The sequence below is a fragment of the Haliaeetus leucocephalus genome, unplaced genomic scaffold (assembly GCF_000737465.1).
Source record: "Haliaeetus leucocephalus isolate CR32 unplaced genomic scaffold, Haliaeetus_leucocephalus-4.0 Scaffold153, whole genome shotgun sequence".
NCBI classification, from domain to species: Eukaryota; Metazoa; Chordata; class Aves; order Accipitriformes; family Accipitridae; genus Haliaeetus; species Haliaeetus leucocephalus.
In genome coordinates, this window is record NW_010972589.1 from 2,379,827 (window position 1) to 2,407,315 (window position 27,489).

A 27,489-nucleotide genomic window follows, 5' to 3' on the forward strand; every position below is an offset into this window, starting at 1 on the left:
CCTTGCCTATCCCTTCTGAAGAGCTTATAGCCATCCATTGCAGCACTCCAGTCACTGGAAGCTTCCCATTTTTCATCATAGAAAATATATGTCCTAGTCTGTTTTGTGTATGTAAAAGCAATAGACTGAAGTAGCTTTATATTAAGTGATAATATTATTTTGTTCAAAATGTTTCCAGTTTCTCTGTTTTTTTATATGAATATAAAAAATTGCTCACAAATGGAATTTAGCATTTTTAGAAATATGCATATACTATAAAGAGTGTGTTAAGTCTGAGACCAGTGTCATTTAAACTAAAGGTCTAGAAAGGAAAATTAATTTCCATTATCACTTTCTGGCCCCATTCTTATGTGAATTAAAATTAATTTTTATATGCATTCATTGGGAAAAAATGGATTTATTTTTAAATTAACAAATCTGAGTTATAATACTGTACAAAAGGCATCTGCTGTGCTTGCTGTAATGACCTTCATTCCAAGTTTTTTCTCCCAAAATAGTATATCTGAATTCTAAAAATATTTTAGAATGCTTGCACAAAATTAGAATGAGGAAAAATTTTAATGTCTTCAAATTTATTTTTGCATATGTAATCTAAAATCAGATAACTGTAAGCAGTACACAAACTTGATAGTTCTTTTATAGGAAAAGTAGGAGGGAGTCTGATTGTGTTCCCCTCTGCTCCCCCCAAAGGAACTAGATGAACCTGTGAGTTTGTTGAACATTCTTGTGGACTGTCAGCTATTGTATGTTTTGTGATGCTTTAAAAAAAAACATATACTAACCATTTAAACCAGCATTAGATACTGTATTAAAATATAATGCTGTAATCTATCCTCTTATATGAGCCAGCTGATGCTCCAGCTGAAGTTTCTTGGTGGCTGCTGTGATTTAGAAAATGTCAAAACCAAGCTGTAGCTAGTCAGAGCAACATAATCTAAAATGACTCTCTGTGATCCAGGTCTTACAGACTAAAGGTATATGAGTGATCTATCTAGTGGTAGTTATTTCTCTATTTTGTTTCCTTTTCCATTCCTAGTAACTTCTAATACTGTTTGCTTTTTTGCCCCCAGTTAGACAGAGGTGATCTCTCTGTGGAACTATCTCCTGTAGCCCCTAAAATTTTGTTCCCAAGTGTGAAAAGTCAGTTCAGAGCTCGTGAAGATGCGATTCTGGAGTTATTTTCCCCCCATGTGTACCATGCTGTGTACACCAAGTTTTCTTTTCAATTTTTATCACTCAGTAATGGCCCTTTTGCAGTTCTTTGTTACTTCATTATGCACTCATCCAGTTATTTGTGATTTCTTTTGTACTTTTAAAGTACTGCAGGACCTAATAGAGACTCGTGCAGGAGACCACTGCTGGTCCTTACATGTTAAAATCTGGATATTTAAGGATAGTGCCTCTATCTTTGAAGTTGAATCTGCACCATTAACCTTTTTGTTGTTGTTTAAACAATTTGTTAAATAGTAGAAACATTAAGTCATGAAGAAGCAGAAAAACTTTAGGAAAGACAGGAATTCTCATTTTACAGGCTAAAGTTAACTTCCACATACTAGATGCCAAAAGCCTTTAATTTGTTGGGCTTTGAAGAATTAATGGCTTTCCCATTTTTTAATTTACTTTTTTTTTTAAAGTTCTTATTCAAGTAATCGGTGAACAGCAAGTTGTTTCGAATATAACCACCAGAGGTCACTAAAACGCAAAAATAAAATGCAAGTAAACTACAATTTCACAGACTAGACAAACATGTAACTGTGGAACTGTGTACCATCTTCGTTCTGCTGATGTATTCTAATATGTAGGTCATATTTTAAAAAAATCATAATAAATGAATATTTATACCTGTGAATTCAATTGCACTTGATCTACTTCCAGTTAAATTTTTTTTTAGGAGAATACTGCATTGATTAGAAAAAATGAGACTGATCTTAGAATAAAATAGGGCAATTGATCTCTTATATTATTGAAGATGAAGACATTTTATGTGTAATTTCTTCTATCTGGCATTTGCAATAAAATTTGTTGATAGGTCAGGTTTTTTTCTGACTTACTAATGTGTTTTTTTTTCCATGGAGTTGCCCTTTACAAATCTGAAACATCATTTCCTCTTATTTATTCCTAGTTATCTTAGGAAAACACCTAAACTTTAAAGTTTTATCTTTGTACTTAGATTTTGAAACTGTTTCTTAAGGAACTGGAGTCTATGAAACAAAGATTCTTTCTTTCCAGGTTTCTTGGAAAGAAAAATCTGCTTACTTTTCATCTTACAGAAAGAAAATTCTTCCCAAGTTAGGGAGGCTTGCTGCCATGTATATCTAATTTGGCTTATTTATTAAAAGAAGCTATTGTTCTTTCCTCTCTGTGAATAGATTGGGCCTTCTGCTGTCTTCTAGGACACAGACACTCTGATGTGAAATTTCAGACTCAGTCTTTTATTTTAGCAAGACATGATAGAGCAACTTCACAGAATGCCTCCATGTTGCGGAGCAATGTCCTTCTCTGGCAGGAGACCAGCCTCCTCTACCTGCTGAGTCACTGCCTTTTGGAGACAATAATCTAGTCCTTTTCCTTACCTCTTTTAAATTTGCTATTTGGGAATATCAATCTCATGCTATGACCTAGGCAGCTGTGCCTGTTTTTTTTTTTACAGACCTGGGTCCACTGCTCTACTGAGTGTTTAAAGGGCTCAGAGACCCTGTTATGGCCTTCACACTGCAAGTTTCTTTGCAAAGCCTTTGCCTTATGGAATTCCGTGGCCAAATTAATGAACTAAATATCCCATGGAGAATGACAGCATATTAGAATATCTCTGTAATATTTAGCTTAGAATGCAATTCCTTTGTCAAAGCAGTGGAATATCCTGATTTCTGTTTTCAACCAAATTGAAATTCCATATAATCTGAGCCTTTTTATTTCTGATTTTTTGAAGTACAATTTGGTGGTTGTTTTCTACAGTTGCAAAACAGCTGCATCATTACAGGTGCAGTTTTATGACCTGTAAACTCATAGGTAGACTCTAGCTAGTCTGATTGTACCTACTTTGGTCTATGTCTACAGTTTGTCATACAAGTTCATACAGAATGCCAATTTTAAGTCATGTTCCTAGCTTATCTCTCTGTTAACTCCTGTTTCTAGGTCTATCCACATCTGCCCATATTGTAAGGAGATTCAAATAAAAATGGTTTCATTTGCCCATTTATTCCCAACCTATTTAGTTTTAATTTTTTTAATTTTAAAATAACTTTTTGAATCTGCTCACAAATATTCATAATTTTAGTGTATCCTTGTTTGTTTCCTCCAAGGGCACTTTCCTTGTTTTGCCCTGATACCTCTTATGTGAAAAGAAAAAACCAAAAAACCCCCTCACCCCAACTAAAAAAAAAAATCAGTAGGCAGGAGATGTAAGCTGTAGCAGAGTTTGTGCATGAGTACTTACGCATGTGTGCACACACAGATGTCTACTGTTTTGTAAAATGATTAAAACCTTAAAATTATCTTTCTGGATAATCAGGTTTGTCACATAATACTTTGGTGACAGTGAGAGGAGATTCAATTTAAGTTTTTTGACTTTTATTAAACTTTCAACCTTTATAATAAATTTCTTCAATTTATTTTCAACAACCTGGACCACTGAATATAACTTACATACTTGCCTGGGGCATGTGGCAGGAAGACAAACGAATAAAAGATCAACATTTGTCAGATGAATTAGCCTCTGCTAGGAGAATCTTGTGGTTTTGAGAAGTTCTTCCAACTTAATAAACAGAAAATGTAAATATAATTAACAACAAAGAATCTGTTAAGCATGCCAATTCTGGATTATTGGAGAAAATATTAAGACCTTTTATCATACTTATAGGAAGAGTCTTTTTCCCCCCCTTCAAAAAATTAGTTTTATCAATCCAATGAATTGGGCTTGCTTTATGTTTGAAGTCCAAACCAAGTTGGTAGTAGAAAACAAGGAAATTCTCGGCTAGGGAACTGAAAACTTACATTGCTGGTTGCAGGATTAAATCACTTTTTGCAATTTTCTTAGATTAATTACCTGACCAAAGCAAAAACTGTACCCTTTAAAATGACATTTAATTGACACTGTTTTCATAGTCCATTGAATTTACTCTATTTAGAAGGAGCTTTTCTTTTTAGATGAGGCTCACTTTAACTTGCATCTGTTCTGTCATCCAGCTCGATGTGCAAACATTCATACCAGCCCAAAGGAGGAGATAGAGCAAGATTGAGTCTGTTTTTGTTGAAGGTGGCACTAGTAATAGAGGCTTGAAATGGTTAAAATTATGGTATCAAACCTAGAATGCATATCTGTGTGTAATAAATAAGAATATGGCATGGACTGCTGAAGTGTGCAGTGTGGTCAACATTAAAAAATTTCACAGCCAATACATCTTTCTGTGTGCATTCCTTTTCTCTGTCATTTGTTCGCTTCTCTTGCATTCAATTCAATTCAATTACTAGAACTAGATGGAGAAGTGAGAGCTCATTCCTCTTTAAAAAATACATTTGTATGCCTATAAGTGTAATCAGCCATATTCAAAATCAGAGTGGTCTTAGATTTGCACTCTGCTTTTGAAGTTTTAGTGTATTAAACATATCTATATTTTTCAGGAAGAAGAATTTGAATTTTGAGTTAAAAATTTAAATTGTGTTTTTATTTTTGGGAGTGCTGAGGTCTTTGTTCCCTACTTAGGCAATCGGATAGCATTAAAGGTATGAAAGCATCAGACTGAGTATTTTGAATGAACTACTTCTGTAGTTACTGGATATGACTTTCTATTTCCAATTATAACTTTGAAGTATCTTCTGATTACTGTTTTCACGTTTTTTCTTTCCAATAGGGAAATCATGGATTTCTGTTGGATACTATTAAGTTTGTAGTTCAGTGTCCAGTTTTGTTCAAATCCACCCCCCCCCAATATTCCATCAGCCTGGGTTTTAAGGTAGAGGGGGGACATCCCCACCATCATTTTACTGGAATACTATGTCCAGTTTGAGTCCACTTAATCTCAAAAAAGGCACTGTAGGAGTTAAAGATGATTTTGAGGAAAAACAACAAGAATGATTAAGTGGAAGACCTCTGATGGTACTGAAGAGTGTCAGATTCTTTAATGAAAATATGTCTTTGAATTATCCTCAAATGCTGAGTGATATAGGGAAATATATATTGGAATGTTTTTCCTATATTGTAGTTTAAGAATAAAGCCATTTCATGAAGTTGAAAAGTGGCAAATTAAGATCCGATGAGAAGATCCATAATGAGACAAAGAAGTGCCTTTCCACGTGAGAATGTGAAAGCTGGAAAGTTGGCAAATTTCAGAGAAGTTTTAAGTGTTGATATGGGTAATAGGAGTATCAGACTTACAATAGCAGGTACTAGCAAAACATTTCTGACGGCCTCTAAAGGTGCATGCCTCACATTTAAGGTCAGTACCTAATTGTTCGGAGTTAGAAGATAATTTTAACTAAGGTGTCCAAGCTCACTTTGAGTTTTTTTGTACCTTTTTTTAAAAAAGCATCTGGAGCTGACCGCTCACAGAGCCAAAAAGCAGTCTTGATCCAGTTGACAGCTGCTTAGCATCTTGTATCTTTATTGACAAAGATATGTCTTGTGAAATCATGATTTCTTTCTGTAAATCTTGATTTTAAACAATTGAGTAACACTTTTTGGGGGGGGGGATAAAAATATAGTCATACAAAAACCTAAATTTACTGTAACGCCTTATAACTGATACAATGACTTATGTCAAGTTCTTTTTTATGTTTATTGAGTGTATTGTTTGTAGCTGGGGAACTCATTTACCTTTAATATTGCTGTGTAACTTTATGTTGGTTATTTCAGAAGTAAACTTATTTGTATGAAGAAAGTAGAACACTAAAATCAACTTCCATTTTGGAGTGAAACATTGGAAAAAAAAAGTTACCTTCATTATTCTGTATACATGCTGTGAAACTGATGTGAAATTTGGGTGTAAGATTGCCATATTTAAGTTGCTTATGCATAGAATAACACATCTTGCATTAGAGAACACTTTAAAAGGATTCTTTGTAATTGGTTAAAATGATGGAAGTGTTTAATGTCTCACCAGACAGCTTGTAGGACTATTTTCAGCATATATGCTTTCCTGTAATCACAGATTTTTGTTGATTCTAACCATTTGATATCTTTGCCTACCTCTACTGTAGTATTTTTGCAACACAAGTTGTGAGATTTCTGTTTAAAGCATGGCGTGACTTTGTTTTCTGGACCTGTGGCCCTTCCCACTGTATTTCTTTTTAAAGTGGGAAATGTTTCTTGTTTCAATTGCTCTGCTTTAAGCTTTTCATTTTTTTAACATTGCATAGTCATTTGCTCTCGTACAGTTAGCTATTTGCATATTACCACAGCTAAAGAGATATAATTATCTCACAAAAATGCTGTTAAATAATGACTTCTTCAATACAACTAGCATTTGAAGGTTTAAGATCTCAGTATTTTACCTGTTAGCATAGAACAATCATCATATATGGTTTAAAATGCAGCTGTTTAAACTCTACTGTATGACATTCTGTAATTCCATTTTTTTCTTCCATTCTACATTATAATGTAAATGTACAACAAGGAATACAGTTTTAAGTCCTACTTAGTTAAAATATTTTAGATTTGTAGTTAAAAGTAATATTTTTTCACTATAAAATAATAACTTTCTAAATTACTATTTACTATACTTTTTAAATTTTAATTCTGCGGTAGTCAAATAAGTGGTCATGTTTTAAGCTGGTAATTCCTCTGTCCTAGATTATTCCCTGGTAGCTTTTACAGGTGAGTGCCTCCCATTGAAGGGAGTTTTAAATGCACGACAACTGTAGAATCAATAATTTTTTTTTAACGTTAATGAGAATTATGTCTAGTGAGGACTAAATTTGCACCAAAACCCTGAGATAATCATCTTTTATTTTCCATTTCTACTGTGCAAAACCTACTAAGAAACAGAGCTTGACCCCATAGTCTTATTGTTAAAAAAGATAAGCATAAATGTTAGGCTAACAAATAATGCTTATATTGTCAACAATGAGTTATGTTTTTCATAATTCAGCTATGCAATTCAGCTGCATAGAAAACTTCTATAAATAATGATATATGGTTTAACTTTTCTATCCCTAAGTCTACCAATTTCATGTTTGCCTGAGAGCAGAGGTTGTTTTTAAGCAGCAGTGTAAGAGACGAAAGTATACTTCATGGATTAGTCTGTGCAAACCATCCTTTCCTAGGTCTGCAAAGAATAAAACCCGGAAGCTCCTTTGATTTGGAAGGCAGCTGGAGGATTCTTGAATAGGATTTACCTTTTTGTTTTGATCCTAGGGTGATATGCAGTTTCAGGTTAACTTACTTCCAGAGGAAAATCATGATTATGTGAAGCGTACCATGTGTCTGACAGCTACCTTTTTAATGTGTGTACCATGCAGTGCCAAGCTTAGTATTTCTGACTGTTGTGCTATGCGGGCTTTTGCTGAACTAATTTCAGTTTGTCCCTCCTCCAGCATCACTTTCCTGAGGCTTTAGAATATACTTGTGTCCTGTTCTGTATATGCATGGAATAATTTTGCCTTTATAAAAATGTTCTGTGATTTCTTAGATTTTTTTGGCTTTATTCATACACACACAGAGCAAGATGAATTGAATATGCATTTTAATTTTTTTCTTAAATTAAAGCCAAAAAAATCAAGACAACAAAATCAAATCCCTTAGGGGTAATTTAAGGTACCATGCTATCATTTTCACAAAAACATAAGGGTGGTTATCCTCCAGCATTAAAAACTGGAAAGATTCAGCCTGTCAGTGGTAGTAAATGAATGTGATGTTAACAAACTGCCAGCCATTTCACCAGTTACCTTTGGGAATATACCCTTAGCTTTCTTGCTAAAGCCTGTACTCTTGAGAGCGCTGAGAACTGTTTCACGGAGAGGAAAAAATTCCAAATATCCTGAAGCCCCAAGAGCGCTTACTGCCTGCAGTTCCCTCTCTCTGTTTAAAATTAGGCAGCTAAATCCGTATATAGAAAATGCAATAGGGATACTTGAACAATCCTTACTTTTGCAGCTAACAAGCAGATCTGTCAGTTAATGGAGCCTGCTTTCTCATGAATTGACTTGCAGCTGGCTGACTTTTAAACTTAATTAGGTAAAGGCTACCATTTAGCATATTCACCTCTTCCTTTGTTAGCTATCACAAAGAAAATCCTTGGTTTAGGAGGGTGTGTTCTGATACTTAATAGAGTAATCTCTGAGCTTTTTCTGTGTGTAGTGTGTTCAAAATGTTTTCATATATGTATTCTCTGTTGAAAAATAAATGAGTTTATTCCACAGCCTTTCTGTCACTTCTATGTTGCTATTCTGCTTGTAAAGGTTTAAAAAAAAAAAATAATTTTTTTTAACTCTTGCTTAGTTGGTAGAAACTGGGTAAGAGGTTTCAAATGATTGCAGGGAAGGAGACAATGCTAAAACGATTGTTTAAATGCTTCCCTTTTCTTTTTATGCTACCCCAGTTTTCATGGAAACAGCACATCAGAATACAGAATTTTGTACAGTTCTGCATCATGGGACAGAAAGAGATGAATTTGTCACGTTGTAGATTTAAATTAGATGTGTTCTTTCACAAGTATTTTTTGGCATCATGGATAGACTTTGGTCTTTGCATGTAGCATCAGTTTTTGTTGTTACTTTCACTGGCACACTGTGTGTAAATTTTGTAGAATAGAAAATGAAAATTAAAGTAAATGTCAAAATGAATAGTTTGAAAACAGTATGTTTCTCTCATTTCTTAGACTGACAAAAGGTTCCTCTTAGTTTCAAATAGCTTTTCTAGCTAATTAAAACTTCTTTAATATATTAAAGAAGAGGTACACTACAGGGCAAAGAATTTTATGTATTAAAATGACAGCTCCAGCAGATATTTTTAAGTTTATGTCTAAGACAGATCTGTTTACAATGTTTACAGTGTGTGATTTCCCCCCTTTCCATTTTTTTCTGGTTTTCTGTATAGCTGACATCTGTTATAAATTTATAAGTAAATGGATGTGTCATATACATTGGAGATATGCTTAGGGTGTAAAAGGCTAGGTGAACTAGCTGGAATATTGTTTCTGTAGTTAAAATAACCTAGCGAGAACAAATTTTTAACTGTGGAAGAAGTGAAATATTTGCTTTTCTTAGATTGCTACAGTATCAGAAGAACCATCAGATACATACAGAAAATGAATCATGAAGTTAGCATTCTTGCTGTGAGCAAGAGAGACCACACCAAAAAATTTTTCATGCCTAAGCTTCTTGACATGAAACGCATGACTTTTTCTACTAATTCTGGAAAATATCTGTATGAGGTTTTAAATATTTCCTGGCATAATTTTGATGCTGTTTGCATGATGTTTGCAAAGTCACATCATAAAATATTGCAATTCCGTGTTGTGTTGCTATTGGTTCTTTTTTTATTAAAGCTTGTCATAGCTGAGAATTTGGTTTTAATATATTTTTGATACTTTTAATTTCTTTTGAGTCAACCAACTTCAAGTCTGGGCAGGTTGTTGTACAATTCGCTCACTGAATTGTTTAGTTCTTGCAACTTAGTATGTACCTTGAAGAATGAACCTAAAAGAGAGCCCTTCTTCCATCTCGTTTTGTCTTGCACTTGCAAATTAATCAAATCATAGACTAGTGACAGGAGAAAAAAATTCCTCTAAAGCACATACTTGCTTGGTTGACACAATTAGGCTACAACATGTTTTTGTGATAGAAATTGCACACTGGTGGTAGCTGAAAAGCCTAATTTCCTGCTGCCTTCTGATGACAGCACTAAAAGACACTCAAACTAGGCTCAGTGTTAGGCAAGATCAGTTGTAAAAGTCCTAGCTTTTCCTCTGAATACCAGTCCTTTCAGCTATCATCTGGGGAAAAAAAAGTGATTTTACTCTGAAACATATTTTTAAAAGAATTCTGTAGAGAAGAAGTAAATTTCTAGCCAGGTGTTTGTTCTGGCTATTATCTTCACTGGGCAGAATGAAGGAATTTGCAATAATCAATAAATGGAACTAATTTCAAAGAAAATGTATGGAAAATCCTCAAAATCTATAGAATTTTTCAAAATATGAGAAATTCTATGTAGAATTAATCAAGCTAAAATATCCTACATGGATATTTTATTGATGGACATTGGTCTTCAAGAGTGTCACCAGCATGGCTTCTAAATCAAGTGGATAACAGGCCCATTGCCTGGAAGCAGAAGAAGATGACTTAGAGTAACTTCACATAGAGTTACAAAAAGAATCAAAATCCAGAAACATGTTATTCAGAAAAGGCAAGGATGAATGATAGAAACCTGCATATAATGATGATAGTTAAATATAAGGGAACAAAAAGGAGGAAGAAAAAAACCCCAAACAAACCAGAAAGAAAAAAGTCCTCTTCTTTGGATGCTCCTGCCAAATCTTATTATGTGAAGACTGGTTTCTAGTTCCAGTTTACATCTTTAGATGTAAACTAGCTCCAGCAGATTGCCCCTGACCTCAGTTTTGAAGGCAGAAATCTTTCTAATTCAGGGACCTTTCACTTTTTGGACTCCTGAGCAATCTTTTTCTCTCCTGCCCTTGGCAAAAACAAAGCCAGGATCCCTGTTCTGTTTGAAGGAAGTATTTTTACCTGGTCCTTCCTGTCATTAAAAAGCTTCAAACTTAAGGACTGGGGTGGAAATCAGATATATTCATGAACATCTGCAACTGAGGTCATGTAATAATACATCTTTCATGACAGACTAGGAGAAGAAATAACTATTTTTTTCTTAAAACAAAAATCATCAAACAAACCAACCCCAAAACTTGTAGACACTTCTTTTAGATGCATTTTTTGATTTGTTAGTAAACCGAACAGATTTGTAAGTTAATTCCTACTATTTGTGTCTGATTGTATCCCTGTGGGATCTCAAGTTGATTCCAAAGCAAGTTGATGGAGTCTCCAGTTGAGTGCATGACAGCTACTCTGTCTGCTAAGAGCTCTTCCCACAGCAGTTACGTAAAAGTTGAAAAGTTAAGTTTTCATGGTGAATCAATTTTGCATTGTATTCCACCTGGAAAAGTGTCACACATTCATCTTACATTGCTCCCCAGAGGAGTTCTATTTCTGCATAAATTGTGTGATATGCTGTACATTTGGTTATCTTTTTTTTCTACATTCTGGACTGCATTAATACCATGTCCATAGTCTGATGGTCAGAATTCCCTTCAGTCCTCCGGATTCCATGACCCAGTTTATTGTACTGAACAAAAAATTTGCAAAACCTGAATATTTCACAGACTCAGACTCTTTCTTCTTGTATCTGCACCCCATAGAAGAGTTTGACAAAAGTATCTGTTTCCGTCTTGCCACCCAACTCTTCAGTCAAGCCACTTGTTTATTTCAGGGTATTTAACCAGCTTTCACTAAAGTCCAGTGGATCACAGGTACATGTGGATCCAACTCCTGATTAAGTACAGTTACCCCTTGTAATGTTTTAACTATTCATATTCTACTGAGAAGGGAGGTAGGCAACATGCTTGAGATGTTCAGAGAAGGCTGGTCATGGGTTTTTTTCATGCACTATTTTAAAGATGAGTACTTGGTACAAATATTACTGTTGTTTTTTGTTCTGGTTAGTGGCAATATAACCACAGTGTACTTTCTCAGCCTAGTGGGAGTGCTTTCATCCAAGGAAAGTGAGATTGCTTTGGTATTACTTGCATGATGTGTATATACTCACAAGAAAAAGAACTGAAAAGTAATTTCTATTATGCTTGAGTCATATTCAGTTTTTTATCACTTGTAAGGGTTTTCAGAATTACAGATATGTTTTAATTTCCACTAATACTTGCTGACAGTCATACTAAAAGATCAAAGATGGAGTAATACTGTAAGTCTATACATTGCCACTTTACATCATAAGGTATAAAATACCTTATCCTTTTGAACATGCTGTAATTTTCACTTCTGGATTCCTAAAACTGCAGGGAAACTTCTAGACAGAGCTTGAAATGGGTTGAGAATCTGCCACAGGTAATAAATATATCAACTCCACACACTATTGTTGTAAATGAAGGTAATGACTGTCTATCCAGATATGAATCTTTCTTCTTTCTTCACTTGTTATAATTATACTATATCCATCCAGTTTGAGAGCTAGTGTAAAAGGTGTAGATAATTTATTAAATTTAAGATGCTTTTACCAGACAGTGTAGGACTTGCAGTTCTTTACTATTTACCTCTCTAAAAGGGAAAATGTAGGCAGGTTGAAAAGAAAAAAAATGTACTATAGGTAAGAAGGAGACTTTATTTGTCAGACTATGTAATTAAACTAAATCACTGATCTTAAGGCTCAGATTTGTTCAGGCAATTTTTCTCTTGTTTAATAAATCAGCTTTTTAAAAAATGAAAACCTGGATTTATTGCAGTGTTGACTAGCTTTTTGGCAGTTTTTGTTGGTGCACAGGAAAGGAAAGAACTTCTTAATTTGAATTTTTTTTAGCTCAGTTTTACCACTTTTTCATTCAAATATGAGAAAAGTATAGGAATTGGAATATCAGGAGAACTACTTCTTCTTCTTGTTATTTCAGAATAAAAATAATAACTAGGTCTGCTAGTCCTAAAATCTTGAAGGAGAGTGAGAAACAGTAATTTCTGTTCACCAATATCAAATATTGTTCTTTGATTTCGTTTTCATTCATTTTAAATCTTAAATTCTTAATTTTAATGAACAACCAAAAAACCACACGAGATAGATAATCTGCCCATTATAGTTAATGATGGTTTTGAAAAACTTCAGCTGAGTAGTAAGGCAACCAAACAGAACTTAGTACAGGTGAATAAAAGAATAGTTTACTAAATAAAAATCTAATTCCCGATTTTATTTAATAGAACATAGGATTCTGAGAGTTTTAGGACTGCATACATAAATGTATTGGACAGTGTGTCATCAAGATTTACCAGTTTATTAACCATGCTTTGGGAAAATAAATATTACAGGTGCAAAACAAGATCAGTATTGATATTAAATCAGGGTTTTCTGATGGTTAAGATACATCATTAAAGCTGATAATTTTGAACAGCCTGCCTTGATTCTCTATAGCAGATGTACAATTTGATTTGGATTTTCTTCATCAAGTCCTGCCTGCAAACAAACAAGCAGTTGTAACTTAGGTATCATGATGATTTAATGTCCCTAGCTAGTCTGCTGGGACTATTGTCTGCAGCTTGTGTTATTGCATGGTTCATCAATTCTGTGTAGTCTAAATACTATTTCATGGCACGTTCACCCTCGGTCTAAAGAGGCAAAGTTGAGAGGTGTTAACTGAATATGGATGATGTCTGTTAATGCCACAGTGCTGAGGTACTTTTGGTGGTATTGATTCCACAGTGAAAGTAGTTCTCAAAATACATATTTCATCACAAGAGCAAGAGTAATTCTGTATAGCTATAGAAAGCAAATCTAATAAAGGAGAAAATGCTGTCATTATGTGTTCATCTTTTAGTGCAGAATTGCATTTCAACCAATGCGACTACTACTTTCTCAAGCTGATATATTAAAAACTTTAAAACCTACTGATACATTTATTTCTTAAATATGAAAGTTAAGCTCTCTCTGGAATGGCAGGCTGTTTAAAATTCCTGAATAACATCTGAAGAAATGTTCTGAAAGAAGTTAAAGAAAACAGTTAACGAACATAGCATTTAATTAAAAAAAAGGGGGAGAAGGTCAAAGTTTGTTTAGTAGATCTTTTTGCTTTGATTTGAAGACTACCTTTCCAGTTTTTATATGATTTCTCTGTACAAAGATTGGAGTTGTGAAGCTGTTAAGGTCAGAATGTGAAGGAAAATCAAGGCAAGTTGAGGATAAAAACTCTTTAGTGCTCTGAGGAAGAAAAAGTGCTGTACTGCGAAATATATCTGTAAACTATTAAAAAAAAAGAAAGAAGACTACATTTTATAACTTTTAGGACTGGAAATTGTTATTTCCTGGGATGTTTGTTAAACTCTGTAAACTCCTGATTTTTTTTTTTTTTTTTAAATTTTAACTACCTGATTTACCTTTCACTTCCCTTTATGCTTTTTGTGAATGTCTGTGATGGGATCTTCACATAATATTTTCTTGCAAAGTCTGCTAAAATTAGGCTAATTTTCACAGATTATTTTCTTTGAGCTTTTGAGACCTTTGTGTCACTATTTTGCTTCTTTCTATATAGATGCAAATGACAGTAAGTTTGGAGACTGCAAAAACACTATGACTTGCAAAAACATAAATTGCATTCCATATTAGCAGAGGGTTTAGAGACAAGAATATTTGTTTACTGAGCAAGTGATTTTATGTATCTATGAATTTGTCATTGTAAAAAATTTAAACCTTGTAATGAAAACACTTCAGGATCCAGCAACATAGTGTATGAGTAGTTTTCTGATAAAGTTCTCTAGAAGATCATGCCTTGCAATAAATCTGAAGTGACTTACAACATGCTGATAAGTATTGAGGCAGTTTCTTATATCAGGATAATATCAGGATATTCTGATATTCTGAATTGCAAGTCAGGGATGATAATGACTTTTTACTGGTCCTCTCCCAGAAAACACCAGAATTTTTTGTCTCCTGCCTAGCATACCTTTCAGTTAAAATAGTTTCTGTTTTGCTATGTGTTTGTTCTTTGTGGATAAAAACTTAAATTATGTTTTTACTTCTTTTTAATTGGTGGTTATGTAGTATACATGTGTTCCATCAATAATTTAATAATGTATTGCCTATTTTTATTGGGGTGTATGCATAATGACAAATTTGCTATGTGCTTTGCAGTGATCAGCAGCCAATATATGTGTTTTGGCATTTATATTCATTGCTTTATACAGAATGGGATTTATGTTCAGTATCACAATTTTCTTTAGATTTCTTAAAGAAACCTCGGAGTAACGCTTTCTTTTTAGCTGCTTCTTGCTTAATGACTAGATGTGACTGTTTTGCTAGGCCTTTTGAGTAGGGGGAAGAGAGAGTATGTTTTGAAAGTAGAGAACCGGGACTATTTCAGATAACCTTTGCCTTTGTCCAAACACTTATCATGATCTGTGAGAAAACCACGATGTTGCTGTTGTGATTTGTTTGGTGTTCGTGGTTTTTGCTTGTTTTGGTTTTTAATTATTTTTTCCCTGTGCTACCCAAGGTAAAGAGTGTCTGTCTGTAACTGAAAAACTTTTGTTACATCCTTCAGTTACCACACATCTCTTCAAAGGCATATCACACCAGATCTCTTTCAGAGGAAGGACTGTAGATTGTTTTGCTTTCCCCTTTGGGAATAAGTACTGAAGTGGCTTTGGTCCACAGTTTTCTAACAAGAGAAACTAAAATTTCTTGGGAGCTTTATTGTTAATTGTTCATATGGATAACAATATCGCCTTTCTATCACTCTAGATCAAACTCCTAACCTTATATACTTCCCTTAGTCTCCTCCTGCATTCTTATTGTCCTTTCATCTACATGTTTCCTCAACTTCAAGCTTCCCATTTCCCAAGCTTTTCCTGCTCCTACATTTGTAACACACAAGATACGCTACTTCCTTTGTTATGTCCAGAAAATGTGTGTATCTTTATTGTTTGCTTCTGAGCTGCATCAGTCCTTTGTCTAGCTAGTAGCTACAGCACCAGAAGAAACTTTGGAAGCAAGACCTGCTGCTGTAGCTGCAATGCAGGTACATAATAAATGTGGCTATATTTTGTCATCTATCTTTATGTTGGTCCTTGTCTTCCACTTCAGAAAAATGCACAATGTGGCATTACAGTCAGCAGTAGCATGTGTTCCCTCTCTGTGGCCTCATATTCAACCCAGGCTATAGTCTGTCTCCACAGCTCCATCCCTGTCACGTAATCTCCCATGCTTCAAGTGTGTTGGTTAAGAATGTGAGTTAGAGAACACATAATGGCAAACAAATCACAGATTAACCACCACAATTTAACCAGATTATGTGAACTGCTTGACTTTTCCAGGTCACCAAGTAAGGTGATTCTAGATTTTATTTAAATGTACTGTCTGAAATGCTAGTGTACACTGGGCTGTATGAGTATTTCAGCTGTGTTGAAAACCATTTGTCTGAGCCATCTCTCATGATTCACCTGAAAGGTTCTGTCTATTGTGAGTACTTTTTTCTGTTTAGGGAAAGTTTCTTAACAGAGGCAAAACTATGAAGCTTGTAAGTGTTAGGGTGGTGGGACTCTGTCAGCTGAAGTGAATTGAGCAGTTCCTTGAGTGTGCCATGAAGCTGGTGCTCAAGAGAGTTAGACTTGGATCCTCCACAGAAGGAGAAAGAAGGCTATGCTGGTGGGCCTGTAATCAGCACTGAAAAATTCCTATCTTTTTGTTGGATTAATTTGAGACCAGTCTTAAAGAATGGCTATCAGGTTCTCCATTTAAACATTATGTAAAGTCTGAGAATATCTTGGGAAACTGACTGCACAAAGTAAGTGGTTTCCCAGAACTGCTGCTGTTTAGACCCCTTGTGCCTGGCTTGTTTGTATTCATATAGGACTGTAAACGTTGAGGTTCTTGAGATGAGTGGTAGAAGTCTGTGCTCCCTGTGCTCTGTATAAGAGATAATACAATACTTCCTCAACTGGGAAAAACACCAGAGAAATTTTTTTTCAGCTCATTAACTCTTCACTATTGTATAGCCATACTAAAAGTAGTTTTAAACTAGAAGAGAACAATAAAAAGAATGTTACACTGATCCAGTACTTATTTCATTATGATTTGATTAGTTATAAATTAGATACATATGAAAGATGATCTAAACATTTCTGCTTCTTATCAGATATTTATAGCATCATCAATATCTAAGACCTGGACTCAATGACTTTTGGATAGGACTGTCACAGAGTCAGTCCTACTTTAAAATATTTTTAAACAAGTCCATCTTAAAAAGTCCATTGTTCTCTACTAAAGCATAAAATAAAAACGTGAAATGTTTACTTGTGTAAAATTACAGCAGTGATACTGCTGATAATGTTTTTGCTGTTTAAAGGGGAAGGGAGGAGTTCTTAAGCAGAAGAATAAAATAAAATTCATGCTCCATTTGTTATACTGAAGGAGATCATAATATGGTGGTTTCTATTGCCTTGTTTTCTACATGATAATGAAATATGCAATAAGTATTATTATTTGCCTGAACTACTATTTTTTTCCTGTTTCTGTAGGCTGAGATACTTTACAGCAATGCTTTCTGTTTAAATAAAAAAAAAAAGAACAAGCTACATCACGTTCCACATTTAAAGTAATAATTTAAAAGTTGACTTTTCCAAGGTTTAAAATGGAATAGTATGTGCAATATTACTATTTAAAGTACATAAACATAACTTCAGATCTCACTTAGCATATCATGCAAACTATTGGAAATCACTGACTTCATTGACAGTATCTGTTTACAGAGCTGAATTGCTGTATCTCGTAAGTACGTTAGAAGTATTAGAACTAAATCCTTCCCAATAGTCAAAGGAACTATTTAAGGGACATAGGAAGTATGTTATATCTGTGTTTGCTGAACTGTCTTCTTTTCCTACTTTTGCAAGGTGTGAATGTTTGGGAGCAGGAGGAGCATGTAGGTCCATCTTTCTTAATTAAGGAAACAACTAGCTTCTACAGTGCTGTATGCTTGCTTCATATTGGAGCACATTGGTTTTTGGGCAGCACACTGCAGCCAGCAGATAGCATGCTTTTCAATTTAACATGTGGTAGCTAAATGGTTCTTTGTTTCTTGAATGAGTCCAGCATTAAACATTAGGTTGAAATCTGTTGCATATGTGTATGGGAAAGTGATTTCTTACTAGGTCACCTGCACAAGATGAATCAGAATTTTCAGTTTCCCTCCACCCCCTCAATATAAATACCATATATATATATATATATATGCTTTGCAAACAGAAACTTTTGAAGTACCGAAAACTAAAATGATATGTCCAGATCTCACGCAATGGGTCGCCAGTAAACTCAGAGGTCAGGAGACAAAACTTTAAGAGTTCCTATCTTCTGATTTAATATCTACACAAAAGACAGCATTTTCTTTGGTTTTGTTGTTCATTCTTTTTGTAACCTGATGGTGAGGAGAACTTTTAGATCTTCTGACAGAAACCTAGGAACAGCAAGTAGACCTTTTTTTCCTGGCAGATCTAATTCTATTGTCCTGAGGGAAAAGGAAGAACAGATAGCTGACAATTTGTCACTTAGGCTATTTCCTTATTGCATTTTTCTCCACGTTGCATATATAATCTGTTTAGTAATTATTATTTTTTCTTGTCTTTCAATGCTTACTAAATCCTTTGCAAATGGGTCTTTAGCATAAATGAAGAGTATATCAGTAATATAGCATTTCAGATAAAGCTTGTTACCTTTAACAATTCATTTTGCTTGAGAAAAGATTATATGTGTTGTTCTATGATTTATTTTTTTTAATTTTAGGCAATTATACTTTTAACTGAACTCATCAGAGAGAACTTCAGAAATAGCAAATTGAAACAATGCCTTCTACCAGCACTTGGGGAGCTTCTTTACCTCGTAGCCAGAGAGGTAAGACTGTCAAGTGATCCTTGTAAATTTAACAAATGTGAAAAAAAATTCCCATGGAAAAGTAGACAAAAAAAGCAAATCACTTTGTCATTTGTATCCTCAACAGTTTCTTGTCCTTGTATGTTCTGTGATACTTTTTCTACTTTAAGAAACATGCTATTCCAATCATGTACTTAATCTGAGATAATTAAATTGCTTTCTTCAAGTATAGATTTTTAACTTCATAAAACAATTTAATCAATCACCATAATGACTGCTGGCCTCCAAGTGGCAGATCTGAGGGTTAGAACATCTTAGCTAGAGACTTTGATTAAATAGGATGTATCAGGACAGCCTATGATACCAATAAATTAATATACCTAGGCGATATTAGATCTTATCCTAGCATGGTTGGAATTATAACACTGTGGAAAAGGAAATGGAATGATGCTGACTAATTTGAAATGGAATTACAGTGATTCCTGACTAGAACTGATTTAAACCTTCAGTCTAGAAATAGTAGATTCACATTAAAAATAAACAGAGGTTAACTGTAAGAATTGAAGATGACAGCTCCTCTAAACTTAAAATGTTTTCTTTTACTTATTAGACACAAAGGTGACTTCAAACAGAAAAAGCCTAGCCGTAGCTTCTCTGAAGCCTTTGTATTAACTGCGTCATCTAATTGCTCTGAATGCTATCATGTTAGTTAACAGTCTGTGAGGTCACTTGAGAAAGGAATGAAAATACTAAACGGAGCTGTATTTTGGCTCTCTGTAGTTACGGCTTTGTTTTATTGTTCTCGTCCTCTAGCTCCTTTGCATGTTCCACAGGATGTAGTGGTTGCCTTTTTGTTTGTTTGTTTGTTTGTTTTGGTGAGTTAGCAAGCACCATCCTTTTTTGGTTAGACAATTGCCAAAATATTTGTCAAATACACAGAGTCACAGAACTTGTTCTTACACAGAGATATTATGTTATGGAAAATACATCCACAGTCGTAGTTTATTTTCGTACGTGTTAATACTTTCTCAGTTTTCCTTGGAGGAAAAAATTTGTACGTAGCATCATCAGACAGATTGAAAAACTATATATTTTTAACCACTAAAACCCAAATAAACTTAAAACTCCACCTTGAAAATTATATTTGGCAAGAGTATTTTGCACTGCTTGATTTTATTTTGAAATTGAACTTTAGTGGTTGAAATAAATCTGTTTACACTGGCTCTATAATAGCAAAATGATTCGCATGCACTGACCCTAATAGATTTTTTTTTTTTTCTTCTGAAAATGTCAACTGACAGATTTTTTGAGTCTATATGTATTTATGAACTTTACAATGTTTGAAGCATGATAACTTGTATTTAAATGGCAACTATCTTTCAGGAAGATCTGTAGTAATAGGTTGCATTGCTTTGAGTTATAACTAAGAAATTATTACAGAACAAGCAGAAATATTTGGAATTACAGTACCTTGAATTCATGTGTACAGTGTCTTGGTAAAACTTCAAAAGTATCAGTGTGTTTTGTGTGCGCTTTTTTTTTTTTTTTTTTTTTAAGAAAAGCCCTTTATAAAGCTTTTCTTTTATCTGTTCTGTACCTACTTAACTTCAGAATACTGTAGTGTTGTAGGCATTTTGTTGCTCATTGAACTGCAGAACAGTAGTACTGAATGACCTTGCCAAGATCACATACCAAGTCAGTGGTAGTATAATAAGATGAAACAAAGTTTATTCCCAATTTATATCACTAAACAGCAAAGCTTCATGCCTTGACTAATTTAAGGAAAAAAAAAATCATAACTATATCTAATTCATTAAGAACTGTACACAAAATATTTTTATTTTTCTTTTTTCCTTGTTTTCTTCCATTTTGCTGTGCAGCCTGCTTGATTGTTTTATCAAGCTGCTAAATATTTATCATTTATACTGTAAGTTTTGGGGGGCATGCTGATTTTATTTATTGATTCCCTCCAGGGTTTTGCTAAGTGTTTCTAGGTCCAACTGCAATATTTATGTTCAATAATGATAAAGATTATTTCTTTTTCATATGAACATTTGGTAAATCATAAATTATCAAACTCTTACGATCAAGTTCAGCTATCTAGGTACAGCATGATTCATTAGGTTAAATACAGGATCACTGGTTGCACTTCTGTGGCTTAGAAAATACTGGGAAAAAGTCCAGATAATCATAATGGTCTTCTGCAATCCTAAACTCTGATATTATATGTGTACTTGCATAGGAGATCTCATAAGTAAGATCTTACGCTCCACCTCTGCATTTTTTTTCCAAACAGAAGCCAAGAGCAATTCACAAGTAGCATGAGCAGACCCCAGGGAGGATGTTCTGTTACTCTTGAGCTAATTGCCTTGAGGGAAAACTTTCAAGTTCTATGTAGTATTTCTATTCATTTTGTGCTGTTTGTGTTGTTAGGGTGCAGAACCTAAAGTTTAATCAAAATCAACATAGGCTGTGAGCAAAAAGTAGGAAGATTACCCAGTGTTTGATGATATATTTACATTTATTAAATGTTAAATTGTGTAGGTGTGTTTAGGTAATTAACAGCGGTGCTAAGTTGCATACGCCTTTTGCCTTTTTTTATTTCTAACTAGAGAATAAACCTTGCAGAAAGTCATTAATCAGTCTGAAGAATGGAAGAACTATTAATTTTCAGGACTGCACCATTTCTTAAGGCTTTTTATTTTATAGTGCATTTAATATGTATGGTTACAGGAGAACTTGATGGAATTTCTGACTAAATTAGATGAATAAAATGAGAAACAGATCAATGCCAGTTCCAGCATAGCTTGTCAGTTTAACTCTGTCTTGATTTCTAGTCTTGTCATGCCTTTTCCAGGTGGAGAAGATTCCACTTTTCACTGTTAGAAAGTAACCTACCATCCTTTGAAACTTGGGCTGCATTTTCTTAAACTTACACGCTAAGCCTTGGAAGGCAAACTGTGATTAAATGTCAACATGTAGTTACTCAGATACGATGAAGGAGGTGGAATGTGGTAGATCTGATGTCTTTGTCGGATGTCAAACCACTCATTATTATTATTATCTGTAAATTACTTCCAAGGAAAATTGTTCCATATCTCCTAACAGAAAGTTAGCAGAAATAAAGCTTAAAAAAATGGGAGATTTAACAAACTAATTTTCTCTTTTGATATATGTTGCAAATAAAGTTTTGATTTATTTTCAATAAAGAAGGAAAATGAATTTTACTAGGCAATTCATTAATAGTCTTCCCTGCTAATGTGCCATGCTTTAATTAAGTGCCTGACATTATCTCATCATATATGTTGAATTAGTGTAGGCCTCTCAGAAATCAGAAAGTTTAGAAAGTATAATTTGATTCTGCATTGTTAACCCCCACCTTGCCTATCCTATGCTTTTTATTATAAACAGTTAATTAGAATGCTAAAAATAATTTGCTACTATAGTCAGTAGAGTTCAAGAAATATATGATTCATGAAGAAATTGTTGCTTATCATCCTTTGTCTACTTATTAAGACAATCTACACATTGATTTCATCTTCACACCATCCAATGCCTATTATTTCTCACTTCCTTTCCCAAAAGAGGGTATTTTTTTCAGTTGCTAATATCTTTGTGTTACTAGCCTAGATATGGAGGTTGTTTTAGTTAAATCTTAATGATATCCAAGTGTCCTCTTTTAAACTTGAAGTTTTACAGGAAGCTAGTTTGGGGGCGGGGGACAGGGGGAAGTGGAGTTCATTAACTTCTAACAGAAGAATTAAACCTGTGATTCAACTGGGAGTGAATTAGCCTCTCTAACAGGGTGATTTCAAGGAAATATACATAAAGATCTTGGAACAGTGTTGATATGTACTGCAGGCTATACCATACAGTAAGTTTTATTAAACACTTTGTATCTCCTTGTATGACTTTGAATACTTTTTTTCCAAAGTAAGTTTGCCAGACAAAAGTAATTTTGTTTGGTATAATTAAATCACATTTAAAGAGAAGCATTACTACTCTTAATAATCAGTTGTTTCTTTCTGAAGTAATCAAAATGATTGAGAGGTTTGCAAGAATTTCTGTGTGTGTGTGTGTGTGTGAATTAGAAGGAATCGGTGAAACCCAGAAATAATAGGACAAATTCTGTTATGGATTTTGGAGACTATTTAAATAAGCTAATAAAATATAAATTTCTGTGCTGCACATGAAATAACTTTAAATAGTAATACTGCCCTGGAATTTAATATATTTTCTAGCATATGTTAATTTGAAATGAGTATAATATGAACCTTATTAAGAATCTGTTACCCATTTTTTATGTGCCTGAGATTACTGTGATTTTTTTGATTTAATCATTTGTGCCGTTGGCTTCATTTCAGGAGGAAAAAAGGGAGCACCCCAGAGAATGCTGGGTTGTTCCCTCGGCTGCTTACACTGTGCTAATGAGGTGTCTTCGGGAAGGGGTAAGGCTCTTGCGTTGTCCTCAATAGAATTTCTCCACTGTAATAACCCTTTAGGCATTGTGTGAGGATTGTAGCCTGCAGCACTGCAATACCTTGTCAACCAAGTATTGCTCTTGAATTTAAATAATCATGATAAGATCATGACCTAAGCAGATTAATGCAAAAATGCAGTGTTGTTCTCTGTACATTCAACATTTATGTATTGCTGCTTGGTTTTTTTTGGAAATGGGATAGTAAATATGAATTACTGTTAATCAATCTGGAATTTATTAATGCTGGGGCTTTCTTTTGAGAAATGTTCTGACAGCTTGTACTGTCCTCCTTTAATTTGATTTTCGTACATCTTTAGTAAGTTTTTGAGCAAGATTTACTTTCTATTTTGAAGTGGCTGATACACAGTATTTGAAAACTGCATTGTTATCCTACTGGGTTGTCAGCATTCTTTTGAGGCCAAAAAGTAGTAATTAGTTTTATTCTCATACATGTGCTGTGCTGTATTCTTCATTTTTCTTGGTGATGACTTAACTGTGTTAGAGAAGGGAAGAAAAACATGCATATAGTTCCAATTTGTAAAATTAAAGAGAATTGGGTAGAGGGTTTACAATTGCTATTTGTATGAGACCACTTGATGTTATTTTTGCCTAAGGCAAAGCTCAAGGCAGAAGACATGTTGGAGGTTGCTGGAGGGGGGAAAGCAAGAGAAATACCTTTTTTCTTCTTTTTTTTTGAGATCTTTATTGCCTACAGATTGTGATTAATAGAGGAAGAATCTAGATGCATTTTAACATCTTCAAACCTTCAGGTGATCAAGAACACACAACTGTGTGTGTATTGTGGACTATTTCCAGCTCATAATTAGAGTAAGATGTCATTCTAAGGCACATTAATGAGAAGCTATTTAATTATAAATTTAGTAATGGAAGACTTGCTATTTCTGAATATTCAGTGTAGAGAAACTGAATTGAGAGATCCATAAGACAGTAATTTATTCCTATAGAACAAAATAACTTCTTAGTCCTGAAACATGTCAAATTTTTCTTAATAATTTGTCTTGATATATTTTTCTTGAAAAAACAACACAAAATAGAAATACATTTCCCATGCAATAGTTTGAATTAAATTTAATTAAGCATAAATTTAAAGTTATGTCTAGGCTAACCAAGTGCAGCTGTGCATTTCTACAGTTTCTGTTTGTGAAGATGCTTGAGGTGTTTAATGGAGTTTTAAGTATTTGTGCTTGTTTGTGTGAGTACAGTGCAAATGTACTAACACAAATTGCTCTGCCTCAGCTGCAGCAGCCTCAACTTTCCAGAACAGCACCATCTGAACAAGCAAAATTATCCATAACTATGTAAAGTACTTCACAACATATGGAAATGGAGAGCAAAACTTACCACCCACTATTATTAACTTTTACAATTTCTTTTGCTACCTTTTTCCTCTGCTCTTATAGCAGTCCTTTTCTTATCCTCCATAACTTTAGCAGCCACCCATCTTTCTTGGAAAATGATGTTGCAGCATCTAAAACTAGATGGTTAAAATCATATTATTGTTAGACATCTGTTTGCAAGAGATTTTCTTTTTTAAGGAAGGAATAATCAGTTATAAAATAAGGTTTTGTGCCACATGTTTTTGATGCAGGAGTGGAGGAGGAATGAACAAAGATGGAAAAACAGAGAAAGATTTTTAAAGTATTCAATTCAATTTATGGTTTCACTTTTGCATATTTGTTTCAAAACTTGTAAGAGTAGGACTACCGAAGTAGATGTATCCAGGATGATAGTATGTCAGTCTCTTCAGTGTATCACATTATTTAGTGAAAAAGTAGATCTCTCAATCATTAGCAGCAAAAGTTACACAAAAAATGTACTTAATGAATTTTTATGAAAACATCTGTGCAGTGCCATCAGACTGACTTAAAATATAACCACGTCTTAAGAGATTTTTTTTTTTTAAACATGTTTGAAGCTGTAAAACTGTAGAATACTTTAGGATGGAATGGACCTCTGGAAGTCATCTAATCCAGCCTCCTGCTCAAAGCAGGTCTAAATAGATCAGATTGCTTAGGGACATATCTGTTTGACTCTTGGATGTCTCTAAGAATGGTGATCCCACAATCTCTCTGGGCAATGCCTGGACCACCCTCACAGGAATGAAGTTTTTCCTTGTATGTGATTGGAGTTTCCCATGTTACAACTTGTGGCCATTGCCTCTTGTCCTATGGCCATGCATCTCTGAGAACATTTGTCTCAACTTCTCTTTATCCTTTGCTCAGGTAGCTGTAGGCAGCAGTAAGATCTTCCCTGAACCTTCTTTTGTCAAGGCTGAACAGCTCTCAGCCTTTCGTTGTATGTCGTGTGCTCCAGCCCTCTAACCAACCTGATTCCTTTCTATGATGGAGACATGAGTGGTGCTGTGGACAAGGGGAGGGCAGTGGATGTTGTATGCCTTGACTTTAGGAAGGCCTTTGACACACTCTCCCATACTCCCCTTATCACCAAATTGGTGAGATATGGACTGATTAAATGGAAGATAAAGTGGGCAGGAAAATTCACTCAAGTGATCAGTGGTGCAAAGTCCAGCTGGCAGCCAATAACTAGCAGTGCCCCTCAGAGATCAGTACTGTTTAATGTCTTCAGTAATGACCAGAGTGACCAACTGGGGTGTATTCTCCAGTTGGATAACACCAAACTGGCAGGGGGAGCAGCATCAGTATGCTGGATGTCAGGGTTGTTAGTCAGAAGGACTAGGACGGACTGGAGAAATGGGCTGACAGGGACCTCATGAAGGTCAACAAAAGTGAGAGCAAGGGCTTGCTCCTGAGATGGAATAGCCCCCTGCAACAGTACAAGCTTCCTAGGAAGCAGCTCTGCCGAAAGGGACTTGGGGGTACCAATGAAAAGTTGAACATGAGCCAGCAGTGTGCCTTAGCAGAAAAGAAGGGCCATGGCAACATGGGCTGTATTAGCAAGAGAGTAGCCAGCAGGTTCAGGGAAGTGATTCTTCCCTGCTGTTCAGCACTAATGAAACCATATCTGGAGTACTGTGTTCGGTTTTGAGCTCCCCAGTAGAAGAAAGATCTTGACATTCAAGAGTGAGTCCAGCAGAGTGCTACCAAGATGATAACTGGAAGAAAAATTCCTATGTTCAGAATTGCTTCTTAATTCATTGCCAGATATGTTATGTTAAAGAACATGTTTAATATTTTCTAGTTACATTCGTATAGTCTTTTTCACAGAGAACAAAGCACAAACTATGGTCACATGTAAAGAAAATTAATATCTAGTGTCTTCCACCTTTTTCTTTGTAAGGGGAAGCAAATCATAAGAAAAAATCAGTTTGGACCTTTGGAGGTTTTGTGGTCCAGCCTCCTGTCAAAACAATGCCAGCTTCTAGTTGCATTCAACATCAAAGTTATATTAGGTTGCTCAGGGCTTTATCTACTTAGGCTTTAAGTAACTCCAGGGATGGTTCTTCTGTAAAGTCTGTGCCTATTTCAGTGTGAGACTGCTATCACTGTGAAGAAAATTTTTTACATATATCTAATAGGGATTTCTCTTGCTACAACTTGTGTCCATTTCCTCCTGACCTTTCATTGGAAGAGTCTTGTGCCATCTTCTCTATAATGATCTGTGAGGTGTTGGAAAACACCCACTATATCCTTAGATGTCTTTTCTTTGGGCTGGACAAACTTAGCTCTCTTAGCCTGTCCTTAATCATCATGTGCTTCTGGCCCTCAGTCATCTTGGTGGCCCTCCTCTGGACTAAATGCCATATGTCAAGTCCACCTTACAATGGGGAACTAAACTGGGACACAGTAGGCCAGAAAGTCTCATGTTTTGGAATACAAGTGAAAAAACACCTTTCTCAGCCAGCTGGCAGCACTGATATGTATGCAGCCCAGTATGCAGTTAACCTTTGTTGCCACAAGGGAACACTGCTGATTCACATTGAAATTGTTCTGTTGACGCTCCAGGTCCTTCTCTGCCCCACTGCTTTATGGGAGTTATTCCACCCTGGGTGTAAGACTTTGCATTTCACTGCCCATTCCTACAGCTTAAAATCCTTCTGTGTGCTGGTCTAACCTTCCATTGATTCAACCACTCGCTCTGAGCTTGTGTCATCTGTGAACATGCTATGATTAACAGCTTTGGCCCCAATATTGACCCTTGAGAGCTCCAGCTGAACTTTGTACTGCTGATCACAACCCTTTGGGTCTGGTGGTCCAACCAGCTTTCTAGGTACCTTGTAGTCCACTTAAGTCCAGGTCTTTGCTATTTGGTTAGGTATAGGAAACCATCTGGAGAGCCTTGTTAAAGTTGAAATAAATTAAACCCACTGCTCTCTGTTAGTCCACTGAGCTGGTCATCTTGTAATTGAAGCTTGTCACATTGATCAGGTGCGGTTCGCTCTTGAGAAATCTATTTTGTTACCAGTCTTCTTGCCCTTCATGTGCCTGCAAAT

At 35.0% G+C, this 27,489-nt stretch overlaps 1 protein-coding gene across 1 annotated transcript in view; it reads left to right on the top strand.

Moving 5' to 3' along the window:
• Positions 1–23,025, top strand: part of LOC104828419 (serine/threonine-protein kinase ULK4-like) — a gene marked incomplete at its 3' end in the record, with an annotated part of 51,284 nt that extends 28,259 nt beyond the window's left edge. The window contains exons 17-18 of the mRNA XM_010562076.1: positions 18,491–18,598; positions 22,942–23,025. Coding sequence (XP_010560378.1) covers positions 18,491–18,598; positions 22,942–23,025 — 192 coding nt within the window. The remainder of the gene's footprint in view (positions 1–18,490; positions 18,599–22,941) is intronic.
• Positions 23,026–27,489: the final 4,464 nt, after the last annotated feature.